The sequence below is a fragment of the Pipistrellus hanaki genome (assembly GCF_964339955.1).
Source record: "Pipistrellus hanaki genome assembly, chromosome: 2".
Taxonomy (NCBI): Eukaryota; Metazoa; Chordata; class Mammalia; order Chiroptera; family Vespertilionidae; genus Pipistrellus; species Pipistrellus hanaki.
The window spans coordinates 108,807,188-108,822,704 of NC_140504.1; the positions used below are offsets into that span (position 1 = coordinate 108,807,188).

The 15,517-nt window shown below is 36.0% G+C and overlaps 1 protein-coding gene across 1 annotated transcript in view; it reads right to left on the reverse strand.

The window, feature by feature from the left end:
* Positions 1-15,517, reverse strand: part of EIF2AK3 (eukaryotic translation initiation factor 2 alpha kinase 3) — a 101,502-nt gene that overhangs the window by 42,235 nt on the left and 43,750 nt on the right. Inside the window, exons 3-10 of the mRNA XM_084872440.1 lie at positions 12,524-12,718; positions 10,495-10,625; positions 7,351-7,582; positions 6,027-6,189; positions 3,986-4,126; positions 2,820-2,942; positions 491-720; positions 30-142 (exon numbers count right to left, since the gene is read on the reverse strand). Coding sequence (XP_084728566.1) covers positions 30-142; positions 491-720; positions 2,820-2,942; positions 3,986-4,126; positions 6,027-6,189; positions 7,351-7,582; positions 10,495-10,625; positions 12,524-12,718 — 1,328 coding nt within the window. The remainder of the gene's footprint in view (positions 1-29; positions 143-490; positions 721-2,819; positions 2,943-3,985; positions 4,127-6,026; positions 6,190-7,350; positions 7,583-10,494; positions 10,626-12,523; positions 12,719-15,517) is intronic.

A 15,517-nucleotide genomic window follows, 5' to 3' on the forward strand; every position in this document is an offset into this window, starting at 1 on the left:
CCATACATATTTTATGACAAGATTCTTACCGTGATATATATCCAGAATTTTTTATGTCATTCCAGCTACTATCATTAGCTTCTCCACTTACAGAATCATATTTATTTTCAGTTTGACATTGAGTTTCAGATTCCTTTCTTTGCTGATAAAATGGGAGGAGAGGGGAAATCACTATTAGTACAAATCTGAATTAAAGCTAGCTAATTACCTTAAGCTATAAAATAACATTAAAAAACAAATAATATTGAGAAAAAGAAAAGCATTATAAGAACACAAAATACCACCTGTCCTTTGTGAAAGGAAGGGGAATAATAGGGTGGGAGCCATACTGCAATGGTTAAAGAGTAAACAAAAGATAAGAAAGTGGAAACAGCATGTGGGCAACAATGACTTCACAGTAAAACTTAAGTAAATGTACTTCTCAAATACACACACTTTGGTTTTGAAACTCACAACACTGACATAAATGAGATTTTAAAATATGTCTTACTCTGTGAGGATGAGGATGGAAAAGTCTGCGCACAATAAAAGTTGTTGTAATGATACAGAACAGAATAGTCCCAGCTATTTCTTTCCACCAGTGTAGGAGGAGAACAGGGTCCTTTCTGCGGACATTCTTGCTGTAGTCCGGGCTCTCCAGAACTCGGACTGTGATTTGGGTGCTCCCTATGCTCCGTCTGCTCCTCTCCCTCTGGTAGTATGGTAGATAATAACCATTATCTGCAAAAACAAATATTAAAAGATAATATTTAAAGTTGTATTAATTTTTAAAAAGATAAACCAAAGTAGATTCATCTTTATTAAAAATTATCAATGTTCCGCCGAAACCGGTTTGGCTCAGTGGTAGAGCGTCAGTCTGCGGACTGAAGGGTCCCGGGTTCGATTCCAGTCAGGGGCATGTACGTTGGTTACGGGCACATCCCCGGAAGGGGGTGTGCAAGAGGCAGCTGGTCGATGTTTCTCTCTCATCGACATTTCTAGCTCTCTATTTCTCTCCCTTCCTCTTTGTAAAAAATCAATAAAAAATATTTTTAAAAAATTATCAATTTTCCTATGACTTATAACATAACATTTCTTCCTTTGGTAAAAGTCTCATCTCTTCCTTAAGACATTTGATAGCCTCATTTATTTGATTTTTTTCTTTTTTATTATGCAAATATATTTTTTGCATAATATATTTATTCCATGAGTATCATTAATTTTCCTTATATTTAATAATAAAACTAGAAATAATGTAAGGAGCATCCCACTGATTAACTCATTAATAACTCATTAACTCATTAAAGGATTAATTCATTAATCCTTTAAATGCAAGAAAAGAATTAGACAGCACTCAACTTCCTTGAAGGATTTTAAACTTTGCTTTCATTTAGGGTCAATCAAATGCCAGATTTTACCATGAATCATTCTTCACAGGCTGAAAGGAAAACATCTCTATCATACTCCCTGGTTCATTCCACACTAAGTGAGTTTGTCTCCTTTACTGAATTTTGTGGGCAGATTACACAGTTCTCTATTACCCAGAATTTTGGTCAAATCAGATAAAGGCTGCTGTTTCTAGTTCAGAGCCCTCTGTTTTATTTTGTTTTTATCAATTTAAGTTCTACAATCATTTCCCAGTCCTAGCATCTAAGGTTACTGATGAGGAACCTGTTTTGTCTAATGCAGATGTGAGGACTTTTTTATATCTAACTGTTCAAAAGACTTTTGTATATAAATATATCCTAACTTTTGCCGAAACCGGTTTGGCTCAGTGGTAGAGCGTCGGTCTGCGGACTGAAAGGTCCCAGGTTCGATTCCCGTCAAGGGCATGTACCTGGGCTGCGGGCACATCCCCAGTAGGGGATGTGTAAGAGGCAGCTGGTCGATGTTTCTCTCTCATCGACATTTCTAGCTCTCTATATCTCTCCCTTCCTCTCTGTTAAAAATCAATAAAATATATTTAAAAAAAAAAAAAAAAATATATATATATATATATATATATATATATATATATATATATCCTAACTTTAAATATATATGAATGTATTTCATGACAGGGTTCACTTATTTTTTTAAAAAAATGTATTTTATTAATTTTGTACAGAGAGGAAGGGAGAGAGATAGAGAGTTAGAAACATAGATGAGAGAGAGTCATCGATCAGCTGCCTCTTACACACCCCCTACTGGGGATATGCCTGCAACCAAGGTACATGCTTTTGACCGGAATCGAACCCGGGACCCTTCAGTCCCCAAGACGACACTCTATCCATTGAGCCAAACCAGTCCCGGCAGGGTTCACCTATTCTTGACTTTTGCAATAATTTATCTTGTCTGCGAACAAAATTAAAACCTCATTTTACAGCATTTTCACATAGCTCTATGGAAACACCTGTTTTCTTCATTATACTGTCTGATTTTATTTTGACTACATTATATATGCTGATAACTGAATAAGAACTAGTAAGAATAGCTAATGCCTACTGAACACTTACTTGCCAGGCACAATGTTAACACTGTATGCGCATTATCTCACCTAGATCTCACAACACCCCAAGAAACAGACACAAGGGTCACCATCCTTGTTTTACAAATGAAGGAACCAAGACAGTAAAATTAAGTTCCCATCTCAGTATGTGGCAAAACTAATTTGAACTCTGGCAATCTGACTTTGGAGTTTGCAACTTGGCTGACATTCACAATATTGCCTTTCACAGTATTTTATTTTCTAACCCCACCCCCAAATAACTACTTTTCATTTGAATTACATAATTAATTTCAAATCAATACATAAATTAGAAACAAAACAGCATTTTCAATCCAAGCGTAATCATACTTACCATATGGATACTGCAAGATTGAAAGTGCGCCATTACTGTACTCTTCATGAGAAAACTTATCATTACTAAGACATTTGTCAAATTCATCAGACCCTACCAAGATAGGCGTTCTTGAAGGAGAATCTAAAAGAAAATATAAAAAGCTTAACTGCAATGACTTTCATGAAAACACATGTACCGCATTCATTAAAAAAACAGCTATTCAACTACAGTTTAGTTCAAACATGGAAGTCAAACAAATGGCTCAAGGTTCTTTCCCTTAAAAAGCAGTCTTGTAGAGAAGACGAATCCTATAAACAAATTAAAAGCATGTGATAAAAAATATACAAAAGGGACAAAAAGATAACTGAAGAAAGTAGGTAGCCTAGTATTTTATTTTAACTCATTAAATGTTTCAAAAAATTTGATATGACCAGATAATTTTTTCATAAATATTGTTGATATAGGTAGGTTAAGAGCTGACACACAGGCATGGTTGGTGAATGGTTAAAAGTTTTTCTAAATTGTAGAGAGAAATATTTTATTAACATTGCATTCTAGTGAAGCAACTGCTATTTTAATGAAACCATGTTCTAAATGCTAATTAAAATTCATTGCCCAGTCATAGTGACTCAGTGGTTGAGCACTGACTATAAACAGGAGGTCTCAATTCAATTCCCATTAGGGCACATGCCTAGGTTTCAGGCTCGATCCCCCATTAGGGGGGTGTAGAATCTTATCAAAGATTCTCTCTTATCACTGATGTTGCTAGCTCTCTCTTCCTCTTTGAAATCAATAAAAATATATATTTAAAAATAATAAAATAAAATAAAAAATTCTTTAACAATTGCCCAGCTGGAGTGACTCAGTTGGTTGAGTGTCATACTGTATACCGAAAGGTTGCCAGTTCGATTCCTGGTCAGGGTACATACCTGGGTTACAGGTTTGATCCCAGTTGGGGTGTGTAGGGAAGGCAACTGATCAATGTTTCCCTCTCCTGCCACCTCCTTCCTCTCTGTAAACATGTGCTCAGGTGAGGATTTTAAAAAATGCATAACATCTGAAATATCTTTCTAGTTTATCAGAGAATATAATGTTGTAATTTCTGTGACAGTCAAAACTAGGAATAGACATCATCATCAGCCCTGTGAACATGTTAATAAACTTTTAAGAAGTTTACAACTCACGTATTAAGGGTTTCCATTTGATTGTTGGCAAAGGAATAATTTCATTTTTATTATTAACAGATTCCAAGGCCTTGGGATTTGTAGGAAACTTTTCTGAAATTCTGACAGATGTCTGCAGATATGGCTGGCCTCTGTACGTTCCTGAATCAACCAGAACATTATCAATTATGTTTGGAATCAAACACCAATAATTCTTTTTCAAAAAGGCTCACTTTGATTTAATAATATTAGGTTAATTATAGTTATCTTTCATGTATTACATAACTCTTCTCAGAGAAGATCATGCTTGATGCACTCAAAGGACCCAAAGGCTATTCAATAAAAATATGGGAAGAAAGTTATACATAAGGTCCAATCAATGTTTCTCACTGAATAACAACTTTCAGTCATTACTGGAAAACTCAGTAGGAAAATTTGAAGAAGTCATTGTACTCTTATGAGGTTAATAATTTAGATGAAGTAACATTCTCCTTAAGGAAACTTAAATATCTATAATTCCAGAGACATTGCTAACAATTCAGTTAAATATTACCATAAAACATATGTGACACGTTAATCTTTCAAATTCATGCATTTCATTGAGAAGAGTGGTGAGCTTAAAGAAATTTGTATCTGACCACCAACACTAGTTCAAAAATTAGATTCAGGGTTTTTTAAAGTTATTATACTAAAGGCCTTCAATTGCCTAGAAGCACTTCAAAATTTTATTTTTATTTTTCAGATAAGTTGTATAGATGCAAAAAAAAAAAAAAAAAGCCCTAGCTGGTTTGGCTCAGTGGATAGAGCGTTGGCATGCAGACTGAAGGGTTCCAGGTTTGATTCCAGTCAAGGTCACATGCCTGGATTGCAGACTCAATCCCAGGTGGGGGATGTGCAGAAGACAGTCGATCAATGATTCTCTCTCATTATTGATGTTTCTTATCTCTCTTTCCCTCTCCTTTCCTCTCAGAAATAAATAAAAATATATTTTTAAAAAATTCATCCATGTCTTTTAAAAAAAATCAATAAACATAATCTTCAAGGGAGGAACAAATTGTAAGTACAAATACAAATGTAAGAAGTTTTAGACTTTAAAGACATATCAGTAATTTGAAATCATCCTATATAATAAAGAGCTGATATGCAAATGGTCATCAGGCCCTCATGTCATCATGCCATAAGGACTGAGACACTCAACACTGGGAAGAGAGGAATGGGGACCAGCCAGACTGTGGCCTGCGAGAGGAACAAGCCACCCACCCCATAGTCCTGGGTACTAGTGGCTATGCCTGCAGCTGCAGCCCAGGAGAGGGACAAACCGCCCCTTCCACAGTCCCCTACAGCTGTGGCCGGCCTAGGCGAAGCTGGCCCGGGTCCTGGGTGCCTGCTGTAGGCCAGAGAGAGGGACACCTGGGTCCCGGGTACCTATGAGTGGCCAGAAGAGGGAATCCTGGGTCCCGGGTGTGGGGAGATGCAGAGGCAGTTAGGGGTGATCAGGCCAGCAGGGGAGCAGTTAGGGGTAATCAAGTAGGCAGGCAGAGGTGGTTAGGGATGATCAGGTAAGCAGGCAGAGGGGTTAGGGGCGATCAGGTAGGTAGGCAGAGGGGTTAGTGTTGATCAAGCAGGCGAGCAGTTAGGAGCCAGTGGTTAAGCCAGCCGTCCCAGATTGCAAGAGTCAGTCGAGCATCCCCTGAGGGGTCCAGGATTAGAAAGGGTGCAAGCTGGGCTGAGGGACACTCCCCCCCCCCTCAGTGCATATCATAGCAACCAGTCATTCTGCTGTCCGGTTGATTTGCATATTAGCCTTTTATTATATAGGATATATATAATGGCAACATTTCTAAGCCTTCCTAATACAGGTCTCAGAGAGTAAAAAAGCTATAGTAATTGAAAGTTTCAGAATTGGTTAAATGAAACAAAATAGCATGAATGGAAACCAAAGTATAAATCTCAGTGCAATCTAAGGCAGAGAACGTACTTAGGAATTAAAATTATTATCAGCACTGTGTAGAAATCAAATCTAGATGTTAATTTGTATTATCATTAGATAAGAGACACTCACCCAAGTAAACACTACTTTCTGTGGCTCCTCGGGCAGCTTCTACAATATCTTCTTCATTTTCTAAAACACCATCATTAGATGTATAAGTTGTATCATCAAAAAGACTGATGGGAATGACTTTGCCATCCTTCACCAACCAGGCAGATGCAATGGGAGTACAAAACTAAACAAAAGTGGAAAAAAAGTTTAAAATCATTCTTTATGTATTCCAGCTTATAAAATGCTACTTAACATCACAAATTTATTTTAATTTTTTTATTTTTCTAGATTTATTAAGGTATAATTGACAAAAATGTATATATAAAGCAAAATGTGATATGTTGATATATGTATACATTGTGGAATTATTAGCATAATTAAGCTAATTAACATACTTATCACCTCACACAGTTACTGTGTATGTATGGTAAGAATTTCACAATGTGTATATACATCAAATCAGCACAATGTACAAACCAAATAGATACAATTTTTACTTGTCAATTTTACTCAATAAAGCTAGAAAGTTTTTTTTTTTTTAAAAAGATCTTTACTCATGCAAATTTCAAGTATACAAACAGAATTACCAACTACACTCGTCACTATGCTATACATTACATCTCCAGAATTTAGTCATCCTGCATAACTGAAACTCTGTACCCCTGACCAACATCTCCCCATTTCTCCTTTTTCCTAACCACCTACCCTCTGCTTCTATAATCTCAACTTTTTTTAGATTCCACATATAGGTGAAATGATGCAATATTTAAATTTTTGTGCCTGGCTCATTTCACTTGGCATAATGTCCTCCAGGTTCATCAATGTTGCAAATGACAGTATTCCCTTTATTAAGGCTGGATAATATTCTACTATAAAAAGATACACCACATTTCCTTTAACCATTCATCCAATAATGGACACTTAGACTGATTCCATATTTGGGCTACTGTGAATAATGCTATAGTGAACATGGGAGTGAAAATATTTCCTTGAGATACTAATTTCACTTCCTTTGCTAATTTACCCAGAAGTGGGATTGCTGGATCATATGGAAGGTCTATTTTTAATTTTTTAAGGAAGCTCATACTGTTTTCCACAGTGGCTGCACCAATTCACCTACATTCCCACCAACAGTGCACATAGATACACTATTATACACCATTCATCAACAACTCTCTTTCGTCTTTTTCATAATAACCATTCTAACAGGCATAAAACCACAAATTTCTTAATGCATAGAGAACAAGTTAAAAATCCAAATTGGGATCACTTCCCAATATTCAATATGTTTGGTCAAACTGAAAAAGGAAGAAACAGTTCATAAATTCTCAGTGGTTTCAGTTACCTGATATTCCCATTCTAGATGTCCTCCCTTTTTATTAAAGGCCTTAACTTTCCAATCCGCAACAGAGATTTTTATCACTGTGTCCACTATGGCAGCTTCCTGTTCTTCCACATCTGAGGTAATTTCAGACTCTTTGTTCTGACTGGGTTTTACAGTGCTTTCAATAAATCCGGCTCTAGTTTCCATGTCTGGAATATACTGAAGTTCAAAGTGGCCAACACTGAAATTCCACCTTAAATTTACAAATGCATGTTTTAGAAATTTACACTTGAAAAGAGGGGACCAAATAAATAACTTTTCTAGAGGGAAATTGCAAACATTAAGATTTGGTGATGAAAAAAAGAAAACATAATCTTCAAGAAAGAAGCACTGCTAATTTATGCCACTAGAGGGCATAACTTTGTCCTGACTCTTTAGAGCACAGGTTCCCAAACTTGTTTGTGCCGTAGACCCCCTGCCATGTTTTTCGGTTTCGGGTAGACCCCCTACTTACCTGATATTGATTTTTTTGTAAATTTCTAACTGTAGTGAAGTTTAGTGTTAAAATTTAATAAAAAATAATGTACCTACTTTTCTCCCGCATTCTCAAACAAAATAACACTGATTCACTATAATTTGTATGATAAACTACCAGTTTATATTTTTTTAAATATTTTCTCAGCACTTTCCTATTCAAGATTCAGGAAACGAATGAACGTATTTTTCTCACATTCATATTTATAGAGTGACGAATTGAACAAGTCGGTGCAAGTTCGCGAAGCTTTGAGATAAAAATTGGCAAGAATGTTTACTGCGCGTATGCTTGTAACAAGATGATACTGGTATATCATTATGTGCAGGTTTTTATCCTACAACTTACACAATTTTATAAACATATATAATAAATTTTTTACTTCATAGGTACTTTTATAAATAATTTATATGTTTTTATATTATAAGATAATATGATGTAAGTAAATAGGTACTATCAGTGTATGTTGAGATCCACTATCGTGGACCCCCATTTTCATTTCATGGACCCCCAAATTTTTTTTTCGCTGATGCAGACCCCTTGCAGGTTGTCATAGACCCCTGGGGGTCGATATAGACCACTTTGGGAATCACTGCTTTAGAGCCAGGTTTTGGAAAGTTGTGAGCTGACATCAGCTATGGGACAGATTTTCTCTCAAAAATTAACAAATGTTTACAATTCCAAATCAGGATGATTAAAAAAACAACAACACATAAAAGTCATATTAAAATGAGATAGCATGCAGTCAGACTTACTTCTTAATTCAAGTCTGGCCATATTTCATTCAAGTGCAAAGAAATTAGTATCTCCCAATAAACCAATGTAAAAGGCAAGATGGATACATCAATTTTAAAATTATGTGGAAACACGTCCTGAATGGCAATGTGACCAGGTATATCCTGAAGGTCACACACCTTACCTCCAATCTCTATTGACTGAGAGCTGGCAAGTCATGTACCCTTTTCTGAGTTTTGATGTCCTTATTCATAAAGTGATAATAATAATATTCCCTCCATATTTAATTTACAGAAAAATCAACTATTAACAGTATAATATCTTGTCACTTACATATAAAATGGCCTTAAAATTACATCTACTAAAAAATATATACTTAAGAAACATGAGTCTTAGACCTTAGACCACAGACTCTTCCTTTATAGTGACTCAAAATTCTAATTAATTTGAACATCTGTTCCTATGGTGGCTGAGCAACGGGCAAGCACTCAAACACTTAAAAAATAAACAAAAAAGCAAATTCCTATCAAGGATACAAAAGTTTAGGTTGCCAGCAGATACAAAATGTTACTCACAGTCCAATAAATGTAAGAAAATAAAAATTTTAAAAATGCATTCTTAACAGAGTTAGAGAAAACAATTTTTAGGAAAAGAAAATGAATTAATACTGCATCATATATAACTAAATTTGAAAGACTGGATTAGCCCTAGTTGGTTTGGTTCAGTGGATATAGCGTTGGTCTGCGGGTTGGTCCCGGGTTCGATTCCTTACAAGGGCATATACCTTGGTTACAGACTCCTCCCCAACCCGAGCCCTGGTCAGGGCTAGTGCAGGAGGCAACCAATTGATGTTTCACGTTGATGTTTCTCTCTGTCTTTCCCTCTCTCTTCCACACTCCCTAAAAATCAATGGGAAAATATCCTCAGGTGAAGATAAACAACAACAACAAAAATGAAAATCTGGTTTACTTTCCAAAGATAAAGATAGGATCGAAAATTATTATTACTACAAAGGCAATTTAACATTTAAATATTAGGTTTTTAGGCCTAGCTGATTTGGCTCAGGAGATAGAGTCCCAGGTTCGATTCCAGTCAAGGGCACATGCCCAAGTTGTGGGCTCAATTCCCAGTGGGAGTGTGAAGGAGGCAGGTGATTAATGATTCTCTCTCATCATTCATGTTTCTTTCTCTCTCTCTCTCTCTCTCTCTCTCTCTCTCTCTCTCTCTCTCTCTCTCTCTCCCCCTGCCTCTCTAAAATCAATTAAAAAAATATTTTAAAATAAATAAAAATAAATGCTAGGTTTTTAAAAATCACACATGTATATAATTTAAGAACAGCATATCTTATCCAACCATCTTATTTTTAATCATATATTTAAAAGTAAAAATTATGTAAGAATTTATTATTTGAAAAAAAATTTGACCAAATAAATTGTATCTTCATACTTTAAGAAGAAAATAGACTAAATTATTATTTTAAAATCAGGGTAATCAGAAAAACTATAAAACTACTACATAACAGAGAGAACTCAAAGTCAAAACAGTCCAAGCTGAAATAAAGCACATTAACTTTCTCTTGAGAGATTTTTGTATTGAAAAAATGTTGATCAGTAAGCTTGCTCTGAAAAATATCATTATCCTAAGACTAAACTCATATATCAACATTGTATGAGACTCCTTCTAGTTACCAAATCCTGAGCATATGGATAGAAACCCAGTACAGAATTTGTTAATAATCATGAGGCCATTTTTAATTTAGGGCTTACATTTTTCTTTAAAGAATAGTATGCTTCTAGGGAAGCAAAAGAATTCAGAAAATCTGCAAAGAAAAATCTGAATAGTTTCAGTCTTGGTGTGATTCTAAATAATACTAGCAGCAACATGATCTGAATACACACTTCTCATTGCCCTTGCGAGGCCCAACAGCTCTAACAGTTTTCTGGGTGCGTTGCAGAAGCAGGATGTCTTCTTGTTCCATTTCATCATTATCCCATCGGCGACAACCCAACGCTGAACAGATGTACCTCACCTGAAAAAACATATAAAATTAGTTTAGCCCTAGCTGGTTTTGTTCAGGTGATAGCGTGTCAGCCTATGGACTGGAGTGTCCCAGGTTTGATTCCACTAAAGGGTACGTGTCCAGGTTGCAGGCTCAATCCCCATCCCCAGCAAGGGACATGCAGGATGCAGCCGATTAATGATCTCTCTCATCATTGATGTCTCTCTCTCTCTCTCCCTCTCCCTTCCTCTCTAAAATTAATAAAAATATATTTTTAATTAGTTTTTAAAAATACAAGTTACAGGAGGCCAGGGCTATTAAAAGAATCTATCATTTATATTTTTAAAAAAGAAAAGTATGGATGAAGCACCCAACTATTAAGAAGCATCTTAGATTACCAACCCCTAAAATTAGTTATTTTGAACCATAAAAGCAGCAATGAATATTCCAGGGACTTAGATCATTTTAGTCTTACTTTGAGCATTCCATAGAAGATACAAAAAGAAATGGGTAACCAATCTTGATATCTTAACAAGATCAATATAATTTCTGATGAATTAAAAACATAATCAACCTCAGAGTTTCCACATTACAGAAGTAGTTGGTTTTTAAAAATGTGAACCTCTTCTAATAGCTGTAGTATTTCAAAGTACTTCCTTCAAATCTTCATTAAAAGAAAAAGGAAAACTCTTAATATGAACCAAACTAAAATCCTAACAGAAAGAAGCATATTTACTAGAATACCAGAATTTTGCAGAAGCACATCAAATCAGGGACCTGAGGATCTGGTTCATGGCTGTGTTTAAAAAAAATTCTGAAATACACAGAGGACTTGAGGCCTCCTCAGTGCACTGCAGTATCAGGAGGTGGAGAAGTAGAAGGATCTGCAGCAAGTGCTACGGACCTAACACTTACACAGGGAATTGCCCAAGTATGAAAAACTCAGGTTCAAAAGGTAATTTTTCTATTTTTCCTTGTTTTAGTCTTAAATCTATATATAAGATAGTCAAATAACAGGTGTTAGGAATTAAAAAAAGATTTTTACCTTTCTAAAAAATGTTTTTAATTAGTTATTCCTAATGATGGATTTTAATTGCAAGATGCAATTTTATTTTTTATTTATTTTTTAAATATATATATATATTTTTATTTCAGACAGGAAGGGAGAGGAACAGAGAGATAGAAACATCAATAATGAGAAAGAATCACTGCCTCCTGCATGCCCCCTACTGGGAATCAAGCCCGGAACTGGGCATGTGACCTTTCCAGAATAGAACCCGGGATCCTTCAGTCCGCAGGCGGATCCTCTATCACTGAGTCAAACCCACTAGGGCACAAAATGCAAATTTAGAAGATTATGATCACATCATAAGAACTAATAATGGACGAAGTCTAGGGCTTATCAGCACGACTGTCACCAGACAGATCAAGTCAAATCTGACCTTGGAAACTTCTGACTCTTTTAAAGTCTCAGTTTCCTCAACTTTAACATAAGTACAACTTTCTTCTTGAATCCTCTTATTATAAGATCAAACTACTAGTAGATAAAGAAATAAGCGGTATATTATTCTCAGAATAGTTATTAATCTTTGGAGGGCTCTTCATCTGTCCAAATGCAAACAAAAATATGTAACCCTTAGGAATAATGTGAGGATTTCAAAATAATGTGCAATAAATGCACCACCACAGAGAAGAACCTCTTGTCTTGCTCCTGCTGTCCTGGCTCTGCTGTTCATTGTTATCTTGGATAAATCTAGTTTCTTTTAGTAATATTTCCCTGTTCTACTTTATAGTTCTTTTATTATACCAAATGATATCCTTGGGGGAAATTTTAATAAACCTCAACCAGAAATAGAATAGTTTAAGAAATTACTTCTATTACTATTTATTCTGATTTCTCCCCAAATAAATTCAGTATTTTCACTCACCTTTCCACTATATGCACTGAGTCCATATGTAGTGAGAGTCTGTCCTCCAACCAAAACAACATCATCTCCAAACTTGTAAGACGATTCAAGAAGTGATTCAACTGTAAAAGGGACTATTTCCATGCTCTGACGGTCTTGGTCCAACTGGAAGAGGTCTCCATCCAGGGAAGGAATGATTATCTTATTCCCGAAAACCTAAAATAAAAGCTACATTTGAAAAGGACCTTTGCTGTAAGAGGAATAACTACGAGCTGGAGGGACTCCAGCTTCCTTCTCAGCAGCACAGGTCACCATTGTGCTGGTGGTATTTTGTATCATCATAGTAAAAACAGAAGTAATTAAAAAGAACTGCCACCTCTCCAGGGGCCTCCATGAAGTTCTCCTGTTTGCTTTTTCTCAAATTGTTTGCCAGGAGTGTCCCATATGATATGTGAGTTACCAAAGAGAGTTCTGTGATCAAGTGAGTTCAAGAAGAGGTTACTATTAATACAGGGGTTCTTATAGTGATTAACATGCTAATGTAGATTTTTCTAGCAGGGGACAGCATATGCAGTACTTTCCAGGCCTATTTTATCCAGGCCAATTGCAGTCATAGACTCAGATCCAAGAACACAAGTTGATTCATGCAGTAGCCCATCCTTTCTTGTACTTACTTTCTCAAGTCAGCTGTGTATTAAAAGCCTAGAAACCAACTGGTAACTTAGTGATTTTATGTTCTCAGTTATCCTTCCTCCTTAACAATGTTTACTGAGGGCCTACTATGTGCCAGATACTATTCTATTGCTTAGGACAAACTAATGAGCAAAATAAATATAATAAAATAAAAACAATTTCTGCCACTCTGGAGCTCAAACTCTAGTGTCTGCAGACAAATTAATGAATAATTATAGGGTAAGTTAGGTGATAAATGCCAGAGGGGGAAAAATAGAACAAGATAAAGGGGACTGGAAAATATGCATGTGGTAGGGGAAGAGCCAGTCAGTGGGGTGTTAAGGGTAGACCCTGCTGAGAATGCAATATTTGAGCAAAACCTAAACCTGAAAGTTAACCATGCTTACTTTTGGAGAACACCTTTTACCAAGAAGGACTTAAGGTTCAAGTGTGCCCATCATAAGGAAAGCAAACTGTATTTAAAGTATTGCTGTCCTATAAACTGAGACACCATTATATCCTCAAGAAGTGCTTATTGTAAGTCTAAGAAATATTTACCAGTTATGCTAATGATCTTACATTTGTTTATAAAATGGGTATAACAATAATGCACTCAAATCTAGTGCCCAGATTTTGTTATTTAATTCCAGTCCTCACCAAAGGCAACAAGGCTTCCCAGACAAGTGGTTGATACCAAGACTGACAGGGTAGGTATAAGTTCAGCCTTTAACATCGGATTAATTATTCTAGAAAGAACAGATGTAATTTTTTTAACAAAAAAAGAACAACAACAACAAAAAAAAGATAGGAATATGCCACCAACAACATTTGGAAGAGTTTAAGTACCAAAATAATTAAGTACCGAATTATAAATCATTAGGGAAAATAAAGGAATTCATGAGTCATACTGATAATAAATAGATAAAATAAATAACATATAGAGGAAAGGGAAGACTCTTATTGCAATAAAATGCCAAGTTTCTACCAGTAAATATGAAGGGAGAGGTGCAGTTGTAAAAATTAGCATTTTGTATTATCATAATAAAGATTGAATCAGGTCAAAAATCAGCTATGTTAATCAGCTTAACAATAACCCACAACCTTCGGACCAACTAAAATCAGCTATGGTGTTAAATCTAGGTGAAAATTTAATGAGAAGCAGGATATTTGAATGGTCTTAAAGTATTCCCCACACACTTCTTATTTACAAGAATTTTTAAAAAAGTAATTATATAGGGAAGAATTCAGACAATACCTTGACTAGTGACCAAAATTAATAGCATCCCTGAATGATAAACTGATGCCCTAAGGGAGGACACATCACCTATGTAGAATCCTCACCAAGTATGCACAAACTGCATCTGAGCACAAGAAACACCAGACAAGCACAGAAGGAAATTTCAATTCTTAAATAAAAGGGCAGAGAGACTGTATTCTTAAAAAATGTCAATATCATAAAGGACAAAGTCTGGATGACAAGATGTACTGAGATGGAGAATGCTACAATAGACATACATTATTAGGTCAACTGATTAAATTGGAATATGAATGGTAAATTAAAATATCAATATAATTTTATGAAGTTGATAACTGTACTGTGATTATGTAAGAGAATGTCTCTATTAGGAAGTATTTAATGGTACAGGGCCATGATGAAGATTTAATATATCTTCAAATGTTTCAAGAAAAAGGTGTATGAGGGATAAGGGGAAGGGGAAGAGAGAGGCACTCAGATGATAACGCAAGCAGGAGGTTTGGGCAGATAAATTTGGGTATATAAGGGTTAGGTTAGGGAGAGATCATTTTTGTTTGGGCAAGTTTTTGAAGTTTGAAATTACCAAGATGGTTGCACTCACAGTGGAGGCAGGGATTCTGTAACACAAGATGGCTGTACCCACAATGGAGGCCGAGTTCCTCTTAAAGTTCCCCTTAAAGAGCCTTAATGAGCAGCGTCCAGTCCCGGTGGGGCTTGACAGGGGACCTCAGGCCACGAACCCGCCCAACAAAGCTTGACTGGAACCTCGGGCAGCACTCCTACCGGAAGACAGGCCCCGGGACCTGAGGCAGTGCCTCCCACTATTCAGGGCTTGATGGGGGACCTCAGCCTGTGTGCCCCGCCCATGGGGCTTGATGGGGTGGGTCCAATATTTAAGCAAGGTTATGTGTTAAGTGCTGTTACATGTCAGATGGCTATTGAATATTTGACAAAAGTCCTGAACTACAAAGGAAGAGCATATGCAAATGTCACAGACTAAGGGAATGTAATATCTAGCAGGTTTATCTAGTAGTGCTATTTTCCTTCATTATATCCACAATACACTTGCTACAACAGGTCGCGATGGA